Here is a 27403-nt window from a genome sequence, read left to right as displayed (position 1 = left end):
CATCATCTTGCCAAGTTTTATCTCCGGAAAACGCTTGCCTCCACTTCACAACTTCTTTCACTAAAATATCAATCATTTCGACACTTGTGCGGGCTTCAGTCTCACCATCGCCTAGCAGAGTGCAGAATGATGAGCAGTTTTTGTTGATTTTCCACAACAGTCCATAGGATTTACAGAAATCATCAGCAGTTCATTTACAATAGCTTTAATAATAATTTGGATTTTATTGAATAAAAACGGCAATAAGAAAAGAGTTTATTTTGGTGCAAAATTACAAAAAATCTGATGTTAGAAATTATTATTGACAGTTAAAAAAAAAAAAAAAAAATCTGACAAATGTAAACTCACTGACCTGAAAAACAGCAGACTCAGATGATTGGTTGTATTGACTCAGTCATTGGAGTTAGTGAATTCACCCCAAAACACCACAGACTCATTTAATTTGGCAAATGATTTGAGTTGGCTATGCTCTATCAATTCACTGACTTGAGTTAGCAGACTAACTGGAACGCGACAGTTTCAGATGATTCAGTTGTATCGGTTCACTAACTCGAGTCAGCACTCACCAGAAACACATGATATTCATTAGTATTGTTTTAATGAATCCAGTCAGTGACTCATCAGAAATACCGCAAACTGATGCTTTGGTTGTATTCGTACAATAACTTGCCTAACGTACTTGCCGTAGTGGTTCACTGATTTGACTGACATGAAAACAACAGACTAATGACTCCTCACGTGGTGAAATTCAGTCACGTTGAAAGAATTACCAAAAACAGCACAGACTCAAAATGTGTTTGCATAGGCAGTTAACTGATACAAACACCAGACACGAGACAGACACCAGACTCAGATGATCGGGTTTTATTGATTTGCTGACTGGAGTTAGCAGACTTCCAAGGAACATCGCAGACTCAGATAATTTGTTTGAATTGGTTAACTAACTTGAGTTATAAATGCTACATACTCTGATGATTTAGCTCTTAATGGACTGTCTGGAAAGACCACAACAACAAATGATTCGGTGGTACCAGTTTGTGGAGTCACCTGAAACACAGCGGGCTCAGGTGATTTGGTTTCATCACTTCCCAGAAAAATAAAACGATTAAACTAAAATTCGTATTTAAATTAAATCCCATATGCATAGAAATTCAGAACACCCTGTACTCCCCGACACTCCCATAATGGTTTTCCTGTTTAAGGAAAAGATGAGGAGTATTAATCCATTTCATTAACTCCGCGAAAGAGTCATTTTCACAAATGATCCTCCTTTTTCCCCAGTGATTGTCTCTTTCACCGATTTGTATCCCATGTCAGCATTGGAAAGAGCTGTTAGCAAGCCATATAAAAAGCATCGGCCGCTACCATCGCTCACTTTAAATGCAGGTTTTACAATTTACTCCTGACATTTACCTACATTCCAGAGACTCATTTGAGTTTAGATTGTATTCCAGCGGCATAAATAAGATTTGCTCAAAGTAAAGGACGTGGTTGTTACAAAGACGTTTTTCCTTTAGAGACGCAGCTACTTAAAACAAATTCGTGTCCATTACTTGTGCAGCTTTAGTGAGGGGATCCATAATTTTTTTTGTACAGGTGCTATTCAACGATTCTTTAGTGACCTCTCGGGCTGTCTAATAAATGGGTTACAGTAAACCCCCCGCTATTTACAGGGGGATAGCGACAGCGCAAATAGGACTTGATGACATCCCATAAACATGATTGTCGTTGCCAGGGTACGTTAAACAATCAACATTACACAAACAAAACACTTTGTCATTTCAAACTCATCTTACAAAATGATCCTTACAAAAGGCGTACAGACGATTTAATTCGGAAAAGGTTCACTAGAAGTGCACGTGTACATGCACATGTGGTGAAATTGATCTAAAACAGGGGCGCCCAAGTCCGGTCCTCGAGATCCCCTATCCAGCCTACTGAAGTCGTATTCCTCTTCCAACACACCTCTTTCAAATTAGCAGGATTTGAGCTTGCTGAACAGCTGATCATTTGAACAAAGTGTGTTGGAGATGGGAAACATCTAAAACAGGCTGGATTATGTGAGAACAGTCGAGATGCTTCACTTCAACATACTTCCTTGATGCCAATTACAACTTTCCTAATAGCTAGCTGCCTTTGGTGGCATCTTGTGACAGCTTAGCGTCACAGAAAGAGCACCAAAATATGGCAAAATTTGGCAGAGGTAGTTTTTTCAGTGAATAGCTAACGAAACGCTTCAGAGAAAAGGCTTTGAGGTCAGTGTAAACAAGAGAATTCAAACAAATCCAGACTGGACTTGAGTCCACAGCACTCAATCATTTGTCAAATGTGCGACCAGTCTGCAGCTTCCTATCATGTTTTGACTATTAATGTGGTTAGAAATCTGGTTAAAAATTAGATCTGACTAAATCAGCCATAATTGCAACGATCACAATACAAGGTATCAGTGCAGGTATTTGTTTTCAGTTTTCAACCAAGTCAACTTTGCAATATCTTAGTAAGTTCTGACATACATGAATTGGCATGGAATATTTTTTTTCTGGTGGTGAGGGAGGGTGAATAGGAAGGTTAGGGCGTGTTTGCAGGCAAAGTTGGCCCGACAATATTTCAGGTGCGTCGGTGGAGTCTGTGCTGTCATAACGCCACAACTGATAAAAAAATAAAATAAAATAAAAAATTCTGCACAACTAATTAAGCTTAAAGTGGGAGTTATCGGATTAAGTGGAAGCATCACAGACGCAGACTTGATGATTCAGCTGTTCGTAGTAAACAGTGTTAATTTAATAAAATTTTTATACCTCCTATTTATCGGTAATTTGAATATATATTTCTAATGTTTTCACTTGGACTGGGTATTTTCTTACACACTTCGAGTCAGATATTAGCTTTAAGTTGACAAGTAAGCTGCAGACAGAATTGGACACCGCACCTGATCTGAGCAGTGCCGAGCACTAGCAGCCACAGCGAGCAAGGGAGTGAGCGAGGGGTGCTGTCATGCTCTCACACTCAGGGAAAGTCGCATACATACCGGAGTTTAAAAATGTGTTTGTGTGGGAGGGCGGGCACTACTTGCGTAACGGCAGCGACAGGGATTCTGAGTGCTAAGTGGTATGTCGTGTCGCAGGGTAATTAAAGGCACGCTCGGTGCGAAGGATGCAGCCAAAAGACGCACAAAAGGAGTCACGCGGGAAGAGATGCAACACAGCCGTAAAAAGAATGGCCTCCCAAAACAAGTCACAACAAAGCGGAGGAAAGCTCTTAATCACAAAAAGAGGCAATCAACATTTGCTTAATTATTTCAGCTTTCCGATGCGTCTCTTTTGTCTCGTGAAACTTGAAAGGATAAATTGTCCCACCCGTGCAAACGTGTATGTGCACAGGCATGCTGCACACACACGCCTCCTCGCCACACGCTGTGTTGACTACATTAATGAACTGTCAGGTTTCTGATCCGTCACAATCATCTTTACCATAGATTGGCATGTTACCCTATATTGGGCACCCTTCAGTCATCGACCCACATATCCTTATTCGTGAAAATAATAGTCCTTTGTCCGAGTCCGTCTATGTCCTTTTAAAGTGCCTCTGTCCTTACTTTTCACCAGACAAAACAAAAAAAAAAAATGTGCATGACAAGAGGCTAACAGCACAGTTATCATAATTCATTCATATAATTTAAAGCTCATTAGCTGGCGTTTTAATTCACAGAGACAAAGCGCAGCCTCATGGGAGAGCCTGCCTTTTCTGTTGCCGGTCCTTCCCTATGGAATGACCTCCCATGAAATGTTAGGGAAGCCCCCTCTCTGTCCACTTTCAAAACCTGTTTGAAAACACATTTTTGTTCTTTAGCTTTCGACTCAACATGAGCCTGCCATTGTTCTGCTGTTATTCTCGTATCTATTGTATACGTGTCAATGTGTTTTAATTTGTGATCTGATTTCCCCGCTAATTTTATATTACACCACATGGAAAGCACGTTGTTACAGCTCCATAAAACAATCCAGATGAAAAGCCACAATAGCTAAATAAAAACAGATAAAAACAGATTTGGACATGCTTTAGCCACTTTGTACGAACCGTCGCGTATATCCACGTGATTAAATGTGGTATAATCTATATTGTAGCGTTCACGATGCAGTGAGGGACAATTGCACTTTAATTATCACTTACTTTCACACAATGACAAATGTAGACAAGTTATTAGTCAAAACGTCATGCACGATCACAGTGTCACATCAATACTAAAATTATATAACAGCAAACTTAATAATATACTAGCAAATAATGAAACGACTAAAACATGGACTGAAGAAATACAATTGACATAAAACATGCATTTTAAATGTTATTTACATCCTTGGTGCCACAAAGCATGCTGGGAGCAGCAGCCTCCCAGCAACGCTACGATATTATAAACACCGGGACACACTTTTTACCCGCGAATGCAGCTCTAGTTATGGAACATATTGGAACCTTTCTCAGACTTTCGTCACATGAGACAAATTCACAGATGAGCTCGGAGAGTATTTATTGCACCTTGACCCCTTTGGTGAAATTAAATGCAACCGAAGATGCTTACTTTGGCTCTCAATTGTGTCTTCACACAGCCGCACCGATCGCTCCCTTGTTTTTGCTCTCGCTCTCTCACTCTCTAATGTCTTTAATTTTTCTGAAATTTAAAAAAAATAAAAAAATAGGTTGCATTGTCACGAGTGGAAGCCACATTGTAACTACTTCACAACTATGAAACATGCCCAAAGAAAAGTTGTGGTGCTGCAACCCATTAAAACAAAGCAAAAAAAAATAAAAAACGGAGGCTTTACAGAGGAAAACACCGGAAGGGAGAAATTGATGCCACACATTGATTCTCTCAGCCCATCCATAGCTCCTCTCTCGGGCTAAAGTCTATACCAGACAATCTCTACTCAACTAGCCACTAAAGTATACAACACATTAAGCAAAGGAATCGCTTTGTCAACATCGCCTTCCATTCTGCATCCATGTGATAGCAGGCTGTCATAACATCGCCTTCCATTCTGCATCCATGTGATAGCAGGCTGTCATTTATCTGCAGTGAGTTGATAGAAAAAGAGCGCTCTGAAGGCCAGCATGTTCCAAATATTACGAGAGCTGAAAAGGTGGCACATGGTGAGGTAATTCAAGTTGATACAGAGGTTTGGACTTCTCGGGGAACACAGGACAGGCAGGGAATCGTGGCAGGCGAGCGCTCCTTGAGTTATTCATAGACTCTCCATCACATTTGTTAAGGGGATTGGAAGCAATTTAAGGGGCCGCCTTTGACTGTTTGAGTCGGGCGGCATTATGTCTCTGTATTCCATTTTGCCCATGCAAGTGCACTGAAGGGGATAAAGACCAGGCTTGATATTTAGCCCCTGTCTTAACAGATAGGGCGGCGCTGGACAGATGGCGAGCCTCGGTGGAGAAAGAGAACTCAAGATGGCCGAAAGCAGCATGGTTCTTTGGCCAGGTATCACCTTCTTGGTTGTGTTACGTATACACACTTTGCTGGAGGCCAGGACAATCTATTAGCATTGAGGCTGTGGAGCAAGGCGTGGAATGACTTATCTGGGGATGAGTCACGCAAGTTCAGGAGAAACCAGTGGGTAAGCATGTTAAGTGAAAAATATGAAAAGTAGACAAAGTCCCCAATGCGAGGCATTGCAGTGCCGCGCTGCTATAACAAACATACTGTTAAACAAATGTTTGACTAAAAATTACATCACTGTTGCTCAGGGCTCAGCAATGGCTGAACTCACGAATGCCACATGACCAAACTCTGAAAACAGGTGAGCAGTGATTGGTAGTTACCTGAGCTCAGTGCAATCATCATTATAAACACGGTGGATTTTGTTGCATAATTCATTCCACATATGCAACACTAGTCAGATTATCGTGTTTAGACTAGAAATTGTGTTTGTGGAATAAGAATTAAGCAGATTAATCCATCCATTCTCATCAATGTCAGGGTGCTGCCATTTTGTCCCTTACCACCATCTGCGGTCGACTGAAATTGACTTCCAATTGCTCTCGGGTTAACAATGCAAACATCTCTTGACCAAAGCCAGAAAAAAAGGTGAGGACCACAGTGGTTGCTCCTCAGCGCCACTCAGTTACACTGCATACTCTTATTACTTGCGTGGATACTTAGTATTTTCGATGAAGAAACCGATAACATGGGTAATAAAGGTCAGTGGTAATGATTTAACATTTACCTATATATTTGTTCATGCTTCAACAATTGTTTACAAAAACATTGAAACAATACATGTACCATTAATTTTCACAAAAGAAATGACAGTGTAAATTACATCTAAAAAAAACAAAACAAAACAAAAAACAAAACCGTGAACTTTGATTTATGATTCATTATTAGACAAGAATAATAACGAACATTTTCTGTTATATACACTTAGGTTGAAATGAACATCGAAAAGACTAAATATAAATGTTTCCATAAACTGTATGGTGTCAAGTTCAAGTTCGGTAGTTGAAAACAGATATTACTTGTAAAGAGTTATGCGGTTATACGACGTTACATTTTGTGGGGACTGTTCAGAACGGTTTGGCTAACCAGTTTTTCACAAAACCTGAAGTAAAGAAAATGAGGACTTGCGATTTATATTGATGCTAACGAGTGGCATTAACCACACGGTTAACTCTGACGGTGCAGTTAACTAATAACGTGACGATAACGGCGGTTAATAACCAAGAATCCAAACAAACTAAAATATCATTCAAATCCACTTCAACATCTTTTTCAGAAGCTTCCTTCCATCGAACAATGAATATATTTAATGGTGCACAAGTACAGACCTCCTGCTTGTGTGTGTGTGTGTGTGTGTGAGAGGGGGTGTGTCTGCGTGCAAGTAACAATCTATGCATGAATATCACCAACATATACAACAACAACACCAACAACAACAACAACAACAACAACAACAACAACACATCCACAGTCCACAGCACTAATGACACAAACACAAGTGGTAGAAAACAGTGTGGGAGGTAGGGACATAACACAAAATGTGGATAATTATTCTTTTCACACCGCAAGACCATACACCCTCACGCACTCGCACACACATGCTAACACACTAAAATGAACAGTCACTTCATTTTGCCAAGCTTGTGCTTTCAAAGCTTCCAATTAGCAGCTTATCACAAGTGCTGCCGAGCTCCTAAGGAAGCGGAGGATTTTAGTTGGGTTGAGCACCAATTCACAAGTAAAAGTCAGGTAGGTTCTCATGTGATAGTTCGGACAGGCTGCAGGACCACACGTCTTAATTGGGTGACATGGTGAGACGACGTCAAAAGTTTGATTTACGGCCCATGTCGTAAACTTCACCTTGCTCCTTGTCGGGAATGAGGGCGGCGGCGGGATTATGTCTTAATTCATGCATTCATAGAACATAGAGTTGTCAAAATGTCCCCCCCCCCCCCGAAAAAAAAAAAAAAAATGTGATGCAAGGGGCTAATAGAACCACCCGACTCAAATTCTGTAGCTTGGTCAAGTGGAAATACGATCTATCTTCAGATTCCGAAACAGAGGCGGTGGAAACGGAGAGCAGATTTAGTGGCAAGAAATAAACCATCTGTTATTATTTGGTGGTATTTTGGATAAATACTTGCGTGTGCAAGCCACACGCTCACCCACAGAGATATATCTATCAATGCGACGGGCAACATCGAAAATCTTGAGAAGTCATGTCTGACGTCAGACGTGTTTAGCATGCTAGCACTCCTAAAAAATAATCTAAAGAAATTAATGCATGCTTGCACACTGAAAGAGCACAACAGATAATTACACTTAACCTCTCTGCAGTCAATAATTTCTTGCAGAGTTACTCTATGTTGTCCTTTGAAGACTATGTTATTGCACTCATTTCAACTTCCACTAGGCGCAGCAGAATACAATCATTTATCTATGAAGCGGCGCTGTAATAAAACGTATGATTTCCACCTCATAGTTTGTATCAATAAAACTGTACTTTCCGAATCATTCTCTAAAATGATGTTTTAATTTTCTGGGGAGCATCAACACACATGACCGATAAGGATTAACGTGAGCTGCAACAGTTCAACATGGAATGGCGCACTACATGCTGGGAACTGTGCAGATTCACCGTTGCTACATGTTGCTCATTAGTAGCACAATTAAATAAAGCAACCCATCAAATTGATGTTTAATTTGTGAGCATGTTTGCCCCCATGAGTGCAGTGCTCTGTCCAGCCCACAAGTTTTTATTTTATTTTATTTTTTTAAAGAGGAAATAACTTAATAGGTTATGTTAGAATGCCATTGGGCTTATACAGGGGTCCTTACAAAAATAACAAATCACACCGACTGGATCTAAAAATGTCTGAGAACCCCAGGTCTATGCAACACATGAAATCTAAGTGAATAAAGACAGCATTATGAAGGCAAGGAGGGATAACACGGGCAGAGTTACATACTACCTGTAAAAAAGCCTTGCAGCAGTAGCAGAGAAAAACAGAAGCGGCGTTGCAGACCGGAGCTGACAGCCGGCAGTGTGACTGCCGCATTAGCGCCTGATGTTTCTCCCGCGCTTCTACATGTGTGCTGTCGCCTCGCACTTCATCACCACAGCTCCAAGCTATTACCCATTGTAAGAATCCAGGTTTATGCAAAAAGAAAAGGAGCTTTGAAGTCCAGAGTCGGAGAGATGAGAAATAAAAGTGTAGAAGAGGGGGGCGAAAAAAACAAGGACAAGCTAATACTTTCTGGATGTGGATTGCCCATGACTTGGATATTTGTTCAAGTCGAAATCTGATTTTCTTGACTAACTGTAACTTTGAAAACAAATGAAAAAAACCCTAAAAAAGCACAATGTTTGCCCAAACTGTTGTTTTGGCTGGACTTTACACTGCGAAGTTTAAGTGACACATTTTTTTGGGAGGTAGGGCATATTTTAGAACTAGTGTATAGTGAAACTCGCTTTCAGTTCAAAAGAAACATTGACACCCCAATCCCTGATTTATTATTATAATTTTTACATAATTTCCTAGAATAAAAATTTCAACTAGGGTTTTAGGATGAAGGCTTTATGCAGCTGAGTCCCATACTGATGATCCATTACTCATATCTGCTAATACAGATTCCGGTACCAATCACATGGATTAGTTGTAAATTGAAATTAATTTTAGAGCTGCAAATAATTATTTGAATAATATATTTTTATCTAGATTATTTTTTAGATAAATCGATAAAAATATTTAATTTCCCTCATGTCCTTGTCCCACCTCCATAAAGACCGAGCTCTTGGTGGCAACATGCAATGATCGGGCGGCGTCTATCCAAGAAAGAATGAATTTAGGACATGTCTGGTAATCTGACATAGCGACCGTCGCGAACCCCAAAAAAAAAAAAATAAAAGTCCTGTACTCCAGCTCGACATTAGCTGATGTCTGATGGTTCCCGGTTCGTCTGCTTTCTTTTTATTTGCTTGCCGTGAGCGTCAAAATCTCACCATGTTCTGCCAAGGGTTTGTTCTTCGAATGTCATGTTAAATTTGTTGATTTGAAGCTTTTTAAGATGCTCTCTCTCCCTCTGAGGTATCCTTTTGTGATGTGTTGCACTCTCGACTGCATGCAGGCTTGATTAGATACCTTCCCGCCGAACATGGAGGCTCATGATCGGGTGCCAATTAATTGCACCACCGCTAGTTTCACGTTCAACATTTAAAAGACCAGAAACTGACAGAAAACCTTTCAAGATGAATATAAACACATCCTAAAATGTACCATCTGAAAATAAATGGCATACAGATTATTAGTTTTGAAGAAAAAAGTGATTGGGTTGACTGTATTCCTTCGTGGCGCAAACACAGCAATGCGGTGCATAAACAAACTCAAGCTTCTTGAGGTTGCTCTGAAGATGAGCTCAAGAATGCCCTCGTCGCCTGATCTCTTTACTCCATTACGGTGTACAAATGTCACCTTGGCATGTTGCCTTTGTGCGTCTGAGCGAGGCTGACAGTAATGAGACCAGGCGAGCTGGCCATAAGCGCCGAGAAGGCGTATATTTGTGCCACGCTATCCGTCACGTCCTCCGTGCTCATCTGTCTGCATCGACCGGCTCGTCTTTAAGCCTACCCCTTGCCCGCCAGGCTAAAGCTTGGTGGGGGGTGGCCTCTGGCATTCTGGAATAAATGTCACAGCCTCCATATAAGAGATGAAACTTTGTCTGGAACAGGCGTGACAAGAGGTGTCTGAGGACAGAGAGTGGAATGAGGATTTTAAGGTTGATTCAAACGTATAGTAAAGAGAACATTATTCCCTTCATCCTCAACATTAAATCCAGTACATTGAATCTGTTTTGGCTGTTTTTGCAGAGCTTTCATCATTTCCACCAAGCTGTAGGTCAGTTTGACAGAGTTCACATTTTATGACTACACTGTTAAAACCTGGACCTGAAATGTCCCTATTTTCAATATCCTCCACTGTAAGCTTGCTGCTTTTTTTCACGCGTTTAACTTTTATGCATTGTACAGGTTGAGACAACCATTTGGATTTCGGGAATCTTCAGGAATATATTTTCTGAGTCACAGAATTAAAAATGTCAGCATTGACATTTTGGACTTGTTTTGAGATGATTAAGTCAAGAAAACCTGGTCAAGATCTGGTTAGGCAACACCAGATCATTGATGACGGGCAAGGAAGTATAGTCAGCAATGATCTAGATCTGTAGTTGTCAAATATTTTAATGTCTCAAATCATATGTGGTTCTTCAAGTACCACTAAAATGACAAATTTTAGAGTAAGGCAGCATCGTAGGCTCAGCGTTCATCAAAATCGAGGAAGCGGTTTTATTCCCGAAAACTGTATTATTTTAGCTAGTGCCACACATTATGCACACTTTTAACATAAAAGGTATTGCATATACATTAAATGAAAAATCTATCTAAATAAATTGTTTTAAAAAAATCTTAAAAGAGAATTGCAAAATGTTAAATAAAAAAGGTTCACTGACTTCTGACTGTATTCTTTCGCATACCCAAGGCTCGAAATAACTTCATTCAGGAGCAAATTTGCTAATGAATGATTTCATTTGAGGAGCAATTTAGTCATTTTGAGGAGAATTTTTTTTTTTTTTTTTGCAGGTTAATACCAGGGACAAGCGTTTTATTGAATGATAATTATGATGGGAGGGTGTTTTATTTTTATTTATTTTTTTTAACTTGGGCTCCAAATGAATAGCTACGGCCTTTGCAAGCCATCTGACATCCCCACAGCGTGATGTGCGGCTTGTGCATTAAGGAAGAAGACGTCTCGGAGCCGTGAGCACTAATGTGAATTGCATTACACATTGTTACGATCACGACATGTTACGGGCGGAATAAGTTGGTGTTCAAGGATTTCTGTAACATATGGCAGCTGTGTTTTCCAGTATAAACGTTCATTTGCAGTTTTGCGTTTCAGTGTGCCCGACTGAGGTGCAAAATGCAAATTTTGACGGGCAAACTGCAATGTGAAACCACTTTTTCGAGAACTTTGCATACCACTAGAGGGCGCCTGCTTATTATACTGCTGTAATTCCATAACCTTTGAATTAGATGCACACCAAAATGAAATGATTTAAAGGCAGTTATCAAACGTAGTCTATAGTTTGTTGGAGAACATGGATGGTGGGACACTGACACATTTTCAGGTTTCAGACATTGTCGTCACAATTTCACAAGGGGCTCTTGAGTACCACACTAGACAAATTTGGTTTCTGACAAATTTGTCTCTCCCCTTTTTTCTGTTTCTGTGTGAAGTCCTCATTTGCATTGTACTGGATTAAATAAATGTTTTGGCCAATCTATGCAAGCTTGTGAAAGCTGGACTGTGGCGCTACTCCTTTCATTTGGTCTCGCAAAGGACTTTTCGTCATGAAAGATGCTGCTCAAAAAAATTTGCTGAAAACAATACTTGCTAACTGATCCTAGTTGAGTGGTTTGATATAGAGGTTTCTACATCACAAACATGCGCTAATGTTTGTCATGCTCTCAACTCAGTGATTCTTTTTCAGGCTTTTGTGTAGCACACTGCTGTCACATTATCACACTGCGCTTCCTTTTCAGAGTTAACCGGCGCCGTCTTACAAGGTGCAGAGACACCTTGTAAGACGGTGGCCTGCAGTAGGTTTACAACCTTATTTTGGAGTCGTACAGGGAAAAATCAAATTCCACATTTTCTCCAGGGTGATTTAATATATTAATACCTCTTTACATGAATGGGCACACTTTTTTTTGCTGAAAACTTGCAATGGCTCACACGGCGTCCTCCCCAGGAGTTGTGAACCTGTATGGGCTTGGCCCAATGATATGTGGGCCTGTACTTCTGCTAAAGGAAGCAGCAGACTGTGAAACAAGATTTTAAAAAAACCTGGCCAGGGTCCAAAATGCGGAGTTACTTTAGGGTCAGCAGGGGAGAAGCTTTCTTAAAAATGTATTTGCTTGCCTCACCATTTCGCCCCGGCTGACAATGCCGTTGTCGCATCCTTATTAATGCGGTGAAATACAACATTCATTTCCGCCCACCCTAAAATGTCTGACACAGCTTGAGAGTAATAAAATTCATTTTAGAGACTTGGAAATGTTTTCCCTCGCGTCCCACGTGACTGTGTAACAGTCTGTTCATGTGAAAATGGTGCATATTCTATAAATACACACACCCGAGTTCCTTGATGTGTATGTGCTGCTTGCTTGATTTGACTTTATTCATTCAGAACAGGAAAGTTATATATTTCACAATTGAAGCTTCAGTGTGTGCTAAAAGCAGCCAATCAGAGAAATCAAGAAAGAAAGGGAAACATCATGTTCATTATTTTAAATACTATTAATATTTTATTTAATAATTTAATTTATTTAATAGTATTTAATTTTGTTAGTCTTTTTCCAATTTTTGTTTTTGTTATTTTGTTTTTGTTTGTGAATTTGACTCATTCACAACCAGCCGAGTGGAAAAAAAAAAGGATCTTGGACGTCTTTAGCCGTCAATGGCAGTAATTGAGTGAACCTTGGGTGCAATGTTAATTTATAGTAATGTAAAAAGCTAAATAAATACATTAGAAAATTATCGGGATGAACCACAAATTATTCAGATAGAGAAACAGATGTATTGCACCAAAAACACTGATACACAACAAGGGACAGACACAACAGATGAATGATGGAAATAGCTGCATTACACTTTACACATTTTAGCACCTACGGCAAACCATCTCACTACCCATTATTCACTCAGCCACATCCTTGCTGATGTCACATCCTTGCTAGGAAATGGTGGCCATCCAGAGAAACCATCTGGACCACCAGAAGTCACACATATTTCACCAGTAAATAAAAGGTTTCAAAATTAGGCTTCATGTAATTCTGGGCTCACTGCAAATCTTTATGAGATTGGTTGTGGGGAATCGAAATACTGCTTTATGCATGACTGCAAAATGGTTTGTTGGCAAAAAAAAAAAAATTGCAGAAACACGCCAATAACAAGGAGAATGGAGCGGTGATATTCCCGGCAGACATAATCTCCTAAAACCATTATGGAGGAAAAGCATAGGTGCAGTAGCTACAGGGGGAGGATTAAGGGCCAGCAGACACACATACAAACTATAACTGGAGTGCATATGTTTGGGTGGACACACAAAGTGCTCGCAGAGATACTGGAACAACCATTGCAAAGCCAGTTTGCGCAGGCTGGATGGAATATCTTAGTGTGTGCGCGAGTGTGTGCATGCGTGTGTGTGTGCGTGTGTGTGCGTGAAAGAGAGAGAGACAGAGAGAGACAGAGAGAGAGAGAGCCAGAGAGAAAGACAGAGAGCAAGAAAGAGACAGAGGGAGAGAGCGAGAGAGACAGAGAGAACAGCACGTTTGGCGTTGCTGCACTCTATGTATTTGTGTAAAATTCTATTTTCAGATAACATACATGCACCCTATTGAGACGTTAGTAAATAAACACTTGGCTTTGTATCAAAAGCTTGAAATAGAGTGCATCACTTACATTGTGTTCCTTATGCACAATTACAGAAACACAAATAAGATGATGGAGCAATTTATTTTTTGCCGATGTTACCCGTATATTGTATTGTTTATTTCCTCAAAAGTTCTCATTTTGGAGGTGGGGGGATTCGACTCGGCAGCGACAACTTTACAGTATAGTACACAATGGAACTCACACTAGAAACTGGTTCTTGCGTACCTTTATGCTAGTTATATCAATCTAGTGTTGATTGGTGAAACTAGTGCAGAGGGTATTTTTTTCCAACTTTCCAAGAATTGCTATTGCATACATTTTTGAGAGCTTCCTAAAGTACAGACACTTACAAAAATAGGTAAATTTTTAGGCATGTTGTGAGGCCCAAACAGATACTTTATCTTTAGGCCCGAACTCATGATACTTATGAGTTGAATTGGATGGAGATGGATGGATGTTTTTGCTGGTAACCTTAGTGGCAACTCTTTACACAAAATTGTTGTTTTCCCTCCCTCACCGTACTGTCACACACGACCAACACTTTTATTGGGACTCCACAGCTCATATTCAAATTATGTTTTGATTGTTCGCCTTGAGTAACACATCACGCCTCACGTAAGCCAAAGATTTCAATACTTGAGTAACACAGGTGTACGCAATAGAAATTGACAGCTGCAAGATAAAAACAAAAAAAAAAAAAACAATCAATTGACTACCTGCTCAAAAAATGTTGACGTGTTGGCAACTTTGGAAAGCTCAATGAACTGCTGGCATCGTGCTGTGTATCAAAACTTATATATTCTCCAGACTAAAATAATATCAATCAACAATACACAAAGGTTAGGAAACACTGATGGTTGTAACCACACTAAACTTACACAACCTGAATTTCAAAAGGCTTCACTAATATAAAATGAAACACCATGTAATCAATTCTTATTGTTTTCCGTGTAAACTTGACAATCCCCAAACCGCCCCAATTCTAGCTAGAGACGGCTATTGTATTTTATCGTCATTGGATGCTACACAGTGCAGCACTTTGTCCGTTGCCTAGCAATGAATCATTAGGCCAAACAATCATTAAACGGCTTGTCCTCTCTCTTACCCTCGAAAATGTAATGTATAAGCAGTGATTACAAGCATTTCCCCTTTTGTACAGGTAGCTCCTGATGGCTCCCTGCAAGCTGCTGCTCCCCCCGAAACGGTTGTGTGGAGTTTACTGACATGATAAGGACATCCCCGTGGTTGCTTGCCTTTTGTTACTTTTCCTATTATGGGCTTGCATCAGACATTTGTGTGAAACAGCAGCTGTCAGACAGTCACTGCTAATTACAGACAGAACCACAAAAGCCCATGCAGAGTTAAGTCCACCAGGTAAGCCATAGAGTCCAACACTTGCATTAAATGCCAGAGTTTTATACCACTGATGAAGCAATGACACTGACCCAAGAGAAACGAGAGCAAACATAGTCAATGGATTGATGAGAGCGTGGCGGCACTTCTTTTAAAATGCCCTCTAAAAATAAGATCATTCTGAGATTTTTTAAAAAATATTACTACTAAACTATTTTTTAATTAATGAAGGGGCCACACAGAGTGTGGTCATGGGCCACAGCCGCCACTTGCCCATCCCACACTTAGCTCTTCCGGCACCCTAAATTATGCATGTGGTACCCCTTAAAGATTAAGTCAACCCCCCCCAAAATTCTTTGGAATAATATGTGCGCCTTCACTCATCTAAACATGGCATTATGAATAATATTGTGTTTGTGAAATATGAATTAAGCTGCAAAATCCTCCTGTTTTAGCCATCATTGCTCAGAGCTCAGATAACAACAAATCATGGCTCAGCTTCAAAAAACCCTTATTTCAGCAGAGGAATCTTGTCCAACCACCACACAACTGTGATTTTCAAAATGTAATCCCATAATGTACACCGATTCATGCTTTTGTCGTAGTAGTTCAGCATACTGCAGTTGAATGTAATAATGCTAATATTGGCATAATGTGATGATTGAAAAAAAAAGATAGATGGAAATGCTTTGGCACAGCTAGATGACATTGAGCACTTTCCCAGTGACTCGCTAATGTGGCTAATGATTGAGCCACATAAGCACCCATGATGTTGTGGCTAACTACACTAAAGTGTGGCGAAGATGATTTTATTTTGTTTATCCATGTTGGATAAGAGGTTTCATGGCTCATTCCCAACCCTGCCTGTTGTTGTTTTAATCTGTCAGCTTTATACCAGCACTGGAGACCTCAAATCGTTGAGTGTCAAAAAACTTTTTGAGTTTGTCTTTGTCAATAAAAATATAACCACCTATATCTTTAGTATTTTCCGCCACAAGAACGTGATGCAAAGGTTCACCAATCACCACTTATCACGAGCTAGTTTTTGGCTCATCAGTTGAATTAAGATGAATACAAAAGGGCACATGGTAGTAACTGAAGATGTAAACAAACAAAACAGGCAAACAATTTTTACGTATTCACCGACTTCCTTTGGGCTGTGGCACTTAATAACACAAACTAATTGACGCAAAAACACAATCTGTGCCAAAGCGCATTCAATATTAACCACAAACCTTTACTGGAAGGCTCAAAGCCAGCGACGAAAAAAAGATTAGAATTATGGACTTCCATTAATTCCTAAAACAGATTAGAAATGAATTAAAATGAGCACAGGTTAAACTGCGACTGCCCTGGGTCTAAAAACCATGCACGGCAAAACGATACCCGCGCTGCATATGACACTGCTAAATCCTCTGTGATTACCTAAAACATGGGGATTAGTTTCCAGAGTGTTTAAAAAACCCCCACTAAGAATGAGTGACAGCGTCGCACTTAGCTGGCCAAGAGACAGAAGAGCAGAACGAAAGCAAAGTGATTTCTCTATTCAGTGGTGTAGAAAATAGCAAATTATTTCTCTTAGTAAACTACAAAATGACATTTGTGTCTGGGCTTGCTGATTGATTCCTACTGGGAGTTCCGAGTCATGTATGTGCACTGAAAACCACTACTACGATGGCATCGCGTATGAACAGCGGGCACTTTATAGATGACTAATAGATGATTTATTTTCAGTTCAATATGGTCAAAAGGTGAATGATCCATTCATCCATCCAGTTGAGGATGAGCCGGTACAGGCCAAAGGCTAGACTTACTCTTTTTAGTGATAAAATAAAATAGAACCATCCAGAGGAAAAAAAAAAAAAGTTAAGTACATACTGTACAAGTACAAAAAGTGGGTAATAAGTGAGCATAGCACTATGTATAACCAGAGGTGTAAGTAAAAGTGCTATATTCTCTGTATTCAACAGAAAATATAGATCTTATTAGTGCACTGAACAATGACAACAATCTTTTTTTCCCCTCAGTTTCTGAAAGCAGGTAATGTGAATAGTACCAAGTATATGCGTGAAATACCAAAATCATATCATCCAAATTGAGTTTGCAAATAAATATAAAATGTTGGTACAAGAGACTAATAACACACACTACATAAAAACCTTAGAAACATGCAAATAGTTACAGAAATTGCATCTTAATGGCCATATAAGAGGATGGACAGTGACGTACTCTCAGAGAGAAAAACACCTCGTCCGCAATGCAGAACTTGAGTAAGTTGGAATTCCAGGTTCGGAAAGGGTTTTATGAAACAATAAAATTTGACAATAGAACAAACGTGTTTCTCTTTTGTATATAAACAACCATTTTAAGTTCTTAAATTTACACTGAGCACAGCAATTAAATGTACGTTCTTGTCGAGACAATTTCAGTGGGGCAATTTTAAACTAATTTCTACATTACATTTCAAACTTAGTATGGTACTTGCGAATGTGTTGTATGCTTTTATAGCAAAGTTATATAGTTAAAAAAACAAACAAAAGAAAAACAATCTCAAAAGTCCAAACCAAAACTCAGGACTCTAGTAGAATCATTTCCCATGATTCCCAGACACAGAAGCAGGAGGTATTCCTCGTGCAGGCATAATGAAAACATCTAGACACCTGCTAGCATAGAGAATGGATGTGGCTAGAAATGGCAACGCAAACATAATCGGAAGGAATTCGAATTAAAGATGACAAACCTAAAAAAAGACACTTATCCATACAGAGGGAGGGCACACCACATTACAAGGCGCACTGTCGATTTTGGAGAAAATTAAACAGATTTTAAGAGCGCCTTATGGTCTGAAAAATGTGGTCGTTGCTTTTTCTCGCCAGAGTTCAGACATTTATTTGCCTGCTATTTTGCTCTTCAAAGGTGGATATGCTCTTCTTTATTGCGGTTCCAGTAGGCCAGATCTCATGACGCTGGTATCGATTGATGTCGATAGCCAACACACAAAAGAATGCCATGAAACCATCACACGCTTATATCTTTAATCCTACACATGCTCATGGGGCTGGAGTCTCACCTTTAAAAACTTGTGTATCTTTATATTACAGACGCATTTTCCGGAAAGCTTTCAATTCAATTTTAGCTTTAAAGTGTTCTTCTGCACTGCACATGTAAAGAATCTTAAGTTTGAAAATGAACATCTGCAACAAATGTCATTATTAGAGACATTCAATGTTTTGTTTTGAATAACCCTATTGGAGTAACGGCTGAGTAAATGCTTAGTTAAAAGTTTGACAAACAACCATTGTGTTGAAAATGCTCTCAGAATGTCTGCTTGATGGTCATATTGTCATTTTGCGATGAATCAGTCAAACAAGCACTTTTTTTGTGCATGTAGAATATTTTAACTCGGATGTAATCATCTAAATAAGCACACATTCAAATGAGACGGCACCATAACAATTAGCCCAATGCTATTGTCCCCCCCCCCCTCCCTGAACGGTGGAGCCGAGATGCTGAGTCATGGTTCTGTAGAACAATTGCAGTGAGTCATTGCTTGCGTCAGATCCTATTTTCATGCTACATCCAAATAAATGGTTTCCTCGTCTTGGTGTGCTTTCTTCTGCCGCCACAAATATTCTTTTATAGCAGCATGGAGATAATGTAAAGAAAATATTATGAGTTTCTTAGTCGATGTATTCAGCCAAATGTATTACCGATACTTCCCACGTGGGAATTATCAGCTAAAGGACAAGAAGTGCAACTGCTTTGCATTCTAGCCCCGTGGCAACTCTGGAAACAAACGGCGCTCAGCCACTAGCTAGGGCATAGAATGGCAAGTGATATATGAATTCAGTAAAAAAGAAACAAATAAATAAGACTGCTTATAAAATGCGAATTGTCGAAGTAATTCTTTTCCAAAAATGACAAACTATTCATGTTCCATTTTCCTAAAAACAACACTTATATGATTTTTATGTCCATTGTTGTTTTTATAGCATAATAATTCTGTTCAAATTGTTACTGTTGCTTTCGCCTGCATTGTTTCCTAAAAACAACATAAACGTTTAAGTTGAACTATCCAAAAAAGCTGTTAAACCGTTATTATTTATGTTAATTGCATTGCAGCATTTATCGCATCATATTTTGCTCTTGAACAATCTTTTCCTGTTTACAAATAGATAATGTTTTATGTTGCGCATATCGTTCCCAGACTATACCCAAAGTGAACCAATCCATGACCTAAAAAACAAGGTGCATACAAAAACACGGCATACAGTTAGACACCTATGCTACAAAATATTAGAAAATGGTGTTGCAATAGCACTGCAAGCTACAACCGCAGTAATAAAAAGATAGTTAAATTCGAGTGGACCCTCAACTGTGGATCAGCTAAAGCGGCTAAGGTTTGAAGAAGCACCGAGAGTGAAAATGTCGACTTTGTGTTCTCGTACTCAAGGATTTGTGAAGGTTTCCTAAGTGTTGTGTCCCTCTGAGATGTTCAAAAGGATGCACTTGAAAGCTATTTAAAACTTCTTTTTTTTTTTTTCTTTTTGGTATTTTAACTGTCCTGTCATGTTTGTTCCTTTGGAACACTACCAAAATTGAGAAAGCTAACCCATTCAGACAAACCTTTGTGCCATTTGCTGGCCAACATACTGTATTAAAAACAAGCATTAGAACAAGGCAACAATATACTTTAGGCTCTCTATATAATATTGACATGGGTCAATTTAGATACGTTGAGGTAAACGGAAAGCAAGCCTGACAACGTATTACCAGACACAGTTCACCGAATTTTCAGCCTGAAACAAACATAAAAACACATATACGTTAAATCCAGCACTGACGCGGATGACGCAGCAAAACCTGCTTGATTCCGACAAGGGTACAACCTGACGTTTGAATACCACTTTTCACAAGCACAAATGCCTCTAATATGGTCCGGAGGGAATGTGGATTTAACCAACTTGTTAATCACTCACTGTCTCCTCGATGATAACATAGACGTCTTTTCTGAAACTTACCAGCGGTTAAGTCCTTGTTGAGGTCGATGAAGGCATTAGCGTGAGGGATGCGCATGTTGACGGGTGCACTCAGCGCACTCTGACACACAGGATCCCTAAAAAAGGTGGAGCGGAAAGCTGATAAATTTGGAAGCTCACTAATATTTTTTGGAAGATAATGCAACCTAAAAGTCTTTTTACTGGCAAATCTTCCAAATGATGATCAAACTTTGATTCACACATGTGGCGTAGGCAAAAAAGCTTTAGCATCGCTCATCAGTTTAGGATAACTTCTACTGATACGGAATACCACCCCAAAAAAAAATAAAATGCACAAAAGGGGGGTACTGCCCTTGTCTTGACTTACAAATGTACTTTGCTGCTTGTAACTGTACATTGCTTGTATAGATAGATGAACAAAGACATTTGCAATTACTAAATAACAATTTTAGGACAAATTAGGTGAAACTGGATAATTTCCAGTCACTGTTCTAAACAGATTGGTGATGCCAAATAGTGCAGCTTTCCTGCCTACGCTATTTGTGTGGGCTGAGCGAGGTGTCTGATTTCAACTGATTTTCAAGGAGACACTAGGGTAACGTTTTTCTTCTTTAGACACTTGTTAAAAATGTTTAGCAACAGAACAGATACTTTAGACATTTGATAAAGAATATTTTTTCGCAAAAATACCAATCAGTATTATTTGGAACACCCTATTAAACAGATATAAATATATATCACCTATTGGTCAGAGAGCAAAACTCAGTGGTCGACGTGCCCGTAACTCCAAATATATCCGGTATCATGTCACCGTTGAAACTGCAACAAAATATCAATTTGTCAGCATTAAAAATATCATACTTGAATATAAACGGGAATAAAACGAGTGGAAATAACCTTTAATGTCATTCATACTTACTCCATCACCAGAGGTTGATCCCTGAAGGTTTTATTCAGCTTGAGCCAACCGGTCATATCTGCAGAGAGCCAAACACACCTTTATCTTATTCCTCACTAAAATGTAAAATGTGCCTTTTCCTCAGTCCATTTGCATAAACATACCTAATGTCTGGTTGTCCCCCCAAAAGATGAAAACAGAGGATGCCATTAGATTAATTTGAGCTGTGAGGAGAACATCCATCTGGGAATCTCCATCATAGTCGCCGGGCACCACACTGGTTAGGACTGTGTCACTGTATTCAACACATTAAAGGGAAGTTTTTAAAAAAATTTTTTTTTTAGATTTTATACAAACAGTATCTTAAGTGTCTATCTAGACCAGACATGGGCAAACTACGACCCGGAGGCCACATGCGTTTTAATCAGGCCCGCCGAACTTGAAAAAATTAAATAAGTAAACCTTGTTGTTTTATTTTCCCTGTAATTCTAATGTGTCCCCACTAGGAGGCGCAATCTAAGACAGCTATTTTTTTGTAATGCGTTTGTTCATTTTCATGTAAAATAAAAGCATATATTTTCTCGATATACTAGATGTATTTTTTTTGTCCGAAGAAGTGAGGTTACCAAACCACTCCATCCATGTGCGGCTGGTCCGGCCCCTCTGTCAAATTTTAGAACCCATTGTGGCCCACGAATAAAAAAGTTTGCTCACCTCTGATCTAGACCATCAAATGAAACATCAACATGAACTTTTGTGAGCTTCCCATTTCCTAAATTTACATTAGCGAACCTGTCTAAATTTTTAGCGAACTGCAATGTCGCCGAAAAAGAGTGCCACTCCCACGCTGAGTTTCCCCACCCATTACTTCACAGTGGCTTCCTGATGATCAAAAGCCATTTCCAAGCAATAAACTCCACAACAACAACAATTCAGGAAAAGCTCAAAATCACCTTGACTGTGGTGGACCTACCAGTTCATCAGTTGATAACAGCTAGCTCCCCCATGTGAGTTAGTCAGTGCACAATTAAACATTAATAGTCTGATATGCATTTTACAAATGGGATTCTCTATATATGACTATGTTAACATTTGAATACATTTGTTAATAGGAAAGTAGTCATCAGTATTTTTACACTAGGGACCAGGACCTGGCGCGAATCGCAAGGGTTTACTGTAATTCAAATGGAGTCTTTCCTGGTTACTTGTACATTTAAAGTTAGATACTGTAAGAGTGTTTAAAGTGTAATTAATGAAAACACAGTCACCTTGGTAAGATGCCTTTTGAGATGTGCACCTTGGGCTTAAAGTAAGGTGCTTTGGAGTCAGCCAAGAAGATTACCAGCTCGGACTCTAAAATGAAACAAAGTAATGATAAAAGATAAGTAAGTGAATGTGCAAAAATATTCAAAATAATATGTCAGTTAGTAAACATACGCTCCCTGATGATGAAGATGTCTGTCTGCTTGTCGGCGTTAAAGTCGCCGAACGCCGCCACCGTGCCGTTGTTTTCGGCACCGAACAGGTCGGTCGTGACATCCTGGAGGGCAAGCGTGTGGTACCAGGTGACAAATTGCAGCAAAAAAATCAAAACAGTCCAATTTGATGAGGACATCTCGCAGGTAGCAGTGTACCGTTTGACAACACCGACCGTCATTCGGCATGCCGCTTTACGGCAGAGGTGAAATAACAGCATTTTTACATTGACCGAGGCATTGAACGGAAAAATGTGGGTGATGAATTACATTAATATTTTATTCATTTATATAAAGGATAAAATATATGTATTGAGATACTGTAATTAGGTACAACTGTGTTGGATTTTAACTTCCGTGTTTACGTTAGTGTCGTACTCGGATAGTTTGACAGTTGTCAGCAACAGCGAAGCAATGGTATTAGTATCAGCCAAGCCGGATATAGAAGATTTTGTTTCAAAATAAAAACTAAAGAAACAGCAATCGTAATTCAATTTTATTGCAAATAACGGACCTAGTAAAAACTAAGCAATATAATTTATTACATTTTATAATTATTGTTTGTTATTTCAATTTATAATCACGTTGTTTTCACACACGAATTACTATACTAGTTATTTTGAAAGTGTATCCCAGAAGCCTCTTGTACACACATTAAAACTTGAGTGCCTTTGCAAACCATGGCGAGCTTGGCTGATGTCGGTTGGAAACTGCTGGAATTTAAAGCCCGATCGAAAAGATCAGGTCAGATTTACCCTTTTCACCTCGCCATCTTACTACAAATTTCCTCTTTATTGTCTGTGTCTGCGTGCCCCTGGCATGTTTGTAAAGCGGGGCGGTTGAATTTGTACTGGATATGCTGACTAGCCCCAAGCGTGAAAGGTCAGAGGTTTAAATGTGCAACATTCGATGAGGGCTATTTTGAGATCTTCTCACTTCTGCCATGGCTAAATTAGCCTGGCTTCTGATGCATTATGATGCATCTTGAGGTACAAGAAGATTTTGAAGAAAAAAAAAAACAACAACTAAAATAACAACAAGCAGACACTTGCTGTAACTTGTATGCTGTATTTTTCAGAGAAAGCAATAAAATAGGAGGTAAACTTTGTACTGAATGAAGCACACAGCGAAAACTATGCAGTGCACACAAAATGTTCTTTATATATGTATGTGTATGTATGTGTGTGTGTGTGTGTGTATGTATGCATGTATGTATGTATTTTTATTCTTTTTTTTAATACAAACTTTTACCAAATTTGCTAATATTACATTTATATTAAGAAAATCCAAGACAATCTTAAAATAAAAATACGGGGCTGTTGTAGTAACAATAACAACTGTTACCATCAATTCCTCTTTCATTGAAATACGGTGGAGGTGGTTGTGATGTCATGCATGTTGGTGCCTCTTGAGCAACAGGGACATTTTGCAATGGAAGTCGTTTAAAAGTAGATTGCTGCAGACTTTATCCTGTCACTCTCCCACCTGTTTTCTGTACAAGAGCAAGAAGTAAATACATCATTGATTTAATATAAAACAACAGCCTGCAGTCCATACAAAACACATTCTATTTTTACTCCATCTGAAATTGGGTTTGACAAAATATTAAGAACATGCAAGACTATCCAACAGCTCTTCAAGAAGCACATATTTCTTAATTTTTGGAATAAACACCTCTAATGAGTCAGATTGTGATGACATTGCAGAGCTGTTGTAAACTTTGCAATTGAAAGAACTTTTAATGTAAATTCTTGGGAAATTTGCAATGTGGTAGTGATGTAACATGACTTTTTTTTCCCATTGTCACTCCATAGGATAATTTGTTGCATGCCTTCTTTGTGATAACACCATAATCATGTAATTCAATGTTAATTCATGCATGTGTCCAAATCTTAATGTCTGCTACTAACTGCCTCCTGCTGTAGATTTGTGATTTAGCCGAGAGAAAAAGAGAGAGAGAGAGAGAGACGATTGACCTTAATTTCACCTTTTGAAAATGGCTGGGATAAAGCGGCCTCATCAAAAAGTCCAAAGACTGGGTAAGTAGCAGCGAGTTTAGAGGAACAAATAAAACTTAATTCATGGGGAAAAGAAATTGCATGGTCAATGAATGAACAGCAAATATGTCATGTTGACGAAAGTATTGGGACACTTTCCACCTCTCTAAGTGAAATGTGTAGGAAAAAGCGCAGTTGTTCCGCTATTCATCAACCGTTAAAGTTAAATCTATTATAGAAATGGTTGGGTCTTTGAAGTGCATGTGTGCCCAACAGGTGTGGAAAAGCTCTTGTTACTTGTCTATTTCCCAAAATATCTATGAACGAGCTGTCTTGAATTTTGCTGGTTTGTGATGTAATAGTATGGCTAATTTACATAATCCTGCCCCCACATTGAATTTAACCTATGATTTAACATCCTGGTTTTGCGGACATTTTCCATTTTCAAGAGGCATCTGAACCTTCAGACGAACCATCATGTTAAAGCCAAAATGTAAAAAGAGCTCCAGTGACTTTTCAATGTGATTTATGAAATATTGCCTTTTGACTGAAAATAATTTTCTCTTTACGGGAGCTTGCCCCCATTCCTCCTCCTCCACAACCTGCACTCTACCACTATGAGTAGACGCATGTTACTCCTGTTCTGCCCCTGATCGTCATGGTAATAAAAGGCAGCCTTGGTATCCAGTCATGAAAATATCATATAATGTCTCCTTTAAGAATTTCCCCAAGCTTAATTGATTTATTTCAAAGGAATTGACCAGGTTTTGTGTCCTACTACTTTTGTCCATCCAGTTTTGGTGCGATATTAATAATTACGCTTTATGTTTGAAGTGATGATGTGGTCATAACTTTGAGACAGTTACAGCCGAATAGTGGTCGTATCTCCTGTAGGGGCTATGCCACAATTGAACAAATAAACACCTCACCTTACCTCAAATGAGCTATTCATCAGGAAAAAATAAATAAATAAATGGTGGGATCACTAGATGGCTTTAACTGTAACTATGATAGCGCCATTTGTTAAAGGGGAAGTCAGTAAATGGTCAGTAAATCACTTTGATATTGGACTGGACTGTGTTTAAAACAAATAAAAATGCAGGATAGTTAATGTAGTAATGGAATTATAGGAGAGCAGGTACACATGAATGATTCCATGTTAGAAAGTAAAATTGGAATGTTGAACTTCACATCTACACTCATCAAAAGAGCTTTATCTTTTACCCTTTGTCACCATCCCCTGAAACTTTTAATATGATGGCAATTATGCTAATTTCAATGAGAATGTGAAATGTTCACTACCTTGTGGTGTTGACCTGCGGTCAGGTCTATTAAAATGCAAATCACAGAGACAGCGTCAGAATCTGAAGATAGGGAGGGGGGGGGGGGTGAGTTTGACTTGAGGGGATTCCCTCAAAGTCTTCTACTGCTCGTGGGCCACGAAAAGTACTTCACTGTAGACTGTCTTACCTTACTTTTATGTTTTGTAGTCAATGAAAGTGTAAAATTATGAAAAAAAAATAATTGTACTGCGGGAGAGTGAATTCAATTTTCTCAAAGGAAATAATGGGAAGAGAGAAAACAAATTGCAATGTCTGTGCCATCATAAAACCTTTATTAACTGCGCTGCCAATAGCAAAATTAATATTGTATTAACTGTCACACAAGTGTAAAAATAACATCAGTCACAATCTCATTCCTAACGTTTTGTAGTCATGTAGTCAGACTCGCTCATTTCGAGAGAGGTTGGACTGTCTTCTAACCTGGAGAGAGGTGCCGAGCAGGTGTGGTCATACTTATTGGCGCCCAACTTGGTGCTTGTATGTTGGGGTTCACCCCAATGGATGGTAGGGTCGCCTCCCTTCGCCTTTAGGTGGGGCCGCGCGTCGATAGTGTTTGGAGTCTTAGGAGGGGCTTCTGGAGTGCTCGCATTAGGGACTCCTTCGTTCTGCTGGGGGAGGGGACTTCATTCCTGATGTGGGCAGAGTCTCACGACTCAAAGATGAGTTGTCCTATTTCTGTGATTGTGGTCGCTGAGTTTGTTAAAAAGTTCCTTGGTTGCAAGGTCTGATTAGTGTGAGCTGTCTTGGTGGACTCGCCTCTGCAACATCACATGGACTTTGGGGTCAGTGTCTCTGGCAGGGTTGGCGTTCCCTCTTTTTAAGAAGCAGGACCTCAACAGTGTGTCCCAGCTAACGTCGATCACACTTCAGACATGTTTGTCATGATTTTGTCCATTTCCGACCAGGAAAACCAATTGCCTGACAATCTTATATCTTATAAGATTGTCTTATGAGATTGTCCTTATGTGTGAGGTGAAAAGAGTCCCGACAATAGGGTCGAAAACTATTTGGGCCCAACATCTTAAAAACTGAACTTCAATATTTTTACGACCAAAAATCTTTATGTGTGTGTGTGGGGGGGGGGGGGATGATAACGTCTCCCGAGCCAGTTGATTCCACAGTCTGTGACGTGAGTTATTGTAGCCAATCAAAGAATTTCGCTTACTGACCAACAATGAAACAGCGGTAAATAAAACAAAGTAATGTCCTACCCGATCTGAATCCATCTAGGGCGGGGGAGGAACTGTTTGAGTAAATTCACCAACCAGCCAACCTTCTCTAGTGGCTTGGATATGCGGTTGGGTGACTGTATGACTGCAGTCAGCTTGGTCTGCATTAC

The 27403-nt window shown here is 39.4% G+C and overlaps 2 protein-coding genes across 4 annotated transcripts in view; one reads left to right on the top strand and one right to left on the bottom strand.

Annotated features, from left to right (window-relative positions):
• itfg1 (integrin alpha FG-GAP repeat containing 1) overlaps window positions 1-22927 on the bottom strand; it is a 95630-nt gene extending 72703 nt beyond the window's left edge. Inside the window, exons 1-6 of the mRNA XM_088297047.1 lie at window positions 22687-22927; window positions 22518-22602; window positions 21414-21544; window positions 21271-21328; window positions 21093-21170; window positions 20373-20467 (exon numbers count right to left, since the gene is read on the bottom strand). Of these exons, the coding sequence (XP_088153173.1) occupies window positions 20373-20467; window positions 21093-21170; window positions 21271-21328; window positions 21414-21544; window positions 22518-22602; window positions 22687-22906 (667 nt within the window). The 5' untranslated portion in view covers window positions 22907-22927. The remainder of the gene's footprint in view (window positions 1-20372; window positions 20468-21092; window positions 21171-21270; window positions 21329-21413; window positions 21545-22517; window positions 22603-22686) is intronic.
• A 453-nt stretch (window positions 22928-23380) lies between these two features.
• The window catches only part of phkb (phosphorylase kinase, beta), a 57513-nt gene continuing 53490 nt past the window's right edge, over window positions 23381-27403 (top strand). For 2 of the 3 annotated variants that reach the window (XM_088296056.1, XM_088296057.1), the window contains exon 1: window positions 23402-23468. In XM_088296056.1, the coding sequence (XP_088152182.1) occupies window positions 23405-23468 (64 nt within the window). In that variant the 5' untranslated portion in view covers window positions 23402-23404. Of the gene's footprint in view, window positions 23469-24649; window positions 24764-27403 lie in introns of all 3 variants that reach the window. The other variant, XM_088296058.1, reaches the window with a different exon arrangement.

The sequence above is a fragment of the Idiotropiscis lumnitzeri genome, chromosome 5 (genome assembly GCF_059441095.1).
Source record: "Idiotropiscis lumnitzeri isolate Australia: NSW breed Sydney's pygmy pipehorse chromosome 5, RoL_Ilum_1.0, whole genome shotgun sequence".
NCBI lineage: Eukaryota > Metazoa > Chordata > Actinopteri > Syngnathiformes > Syngnathidae > Idiotropiscis > Idiotropiscis lumnitzeri.
Note: the sequence above shows the minus strand (reverse complement) of the source record. Positions and strands in the feature narration are given on the sequence as shown.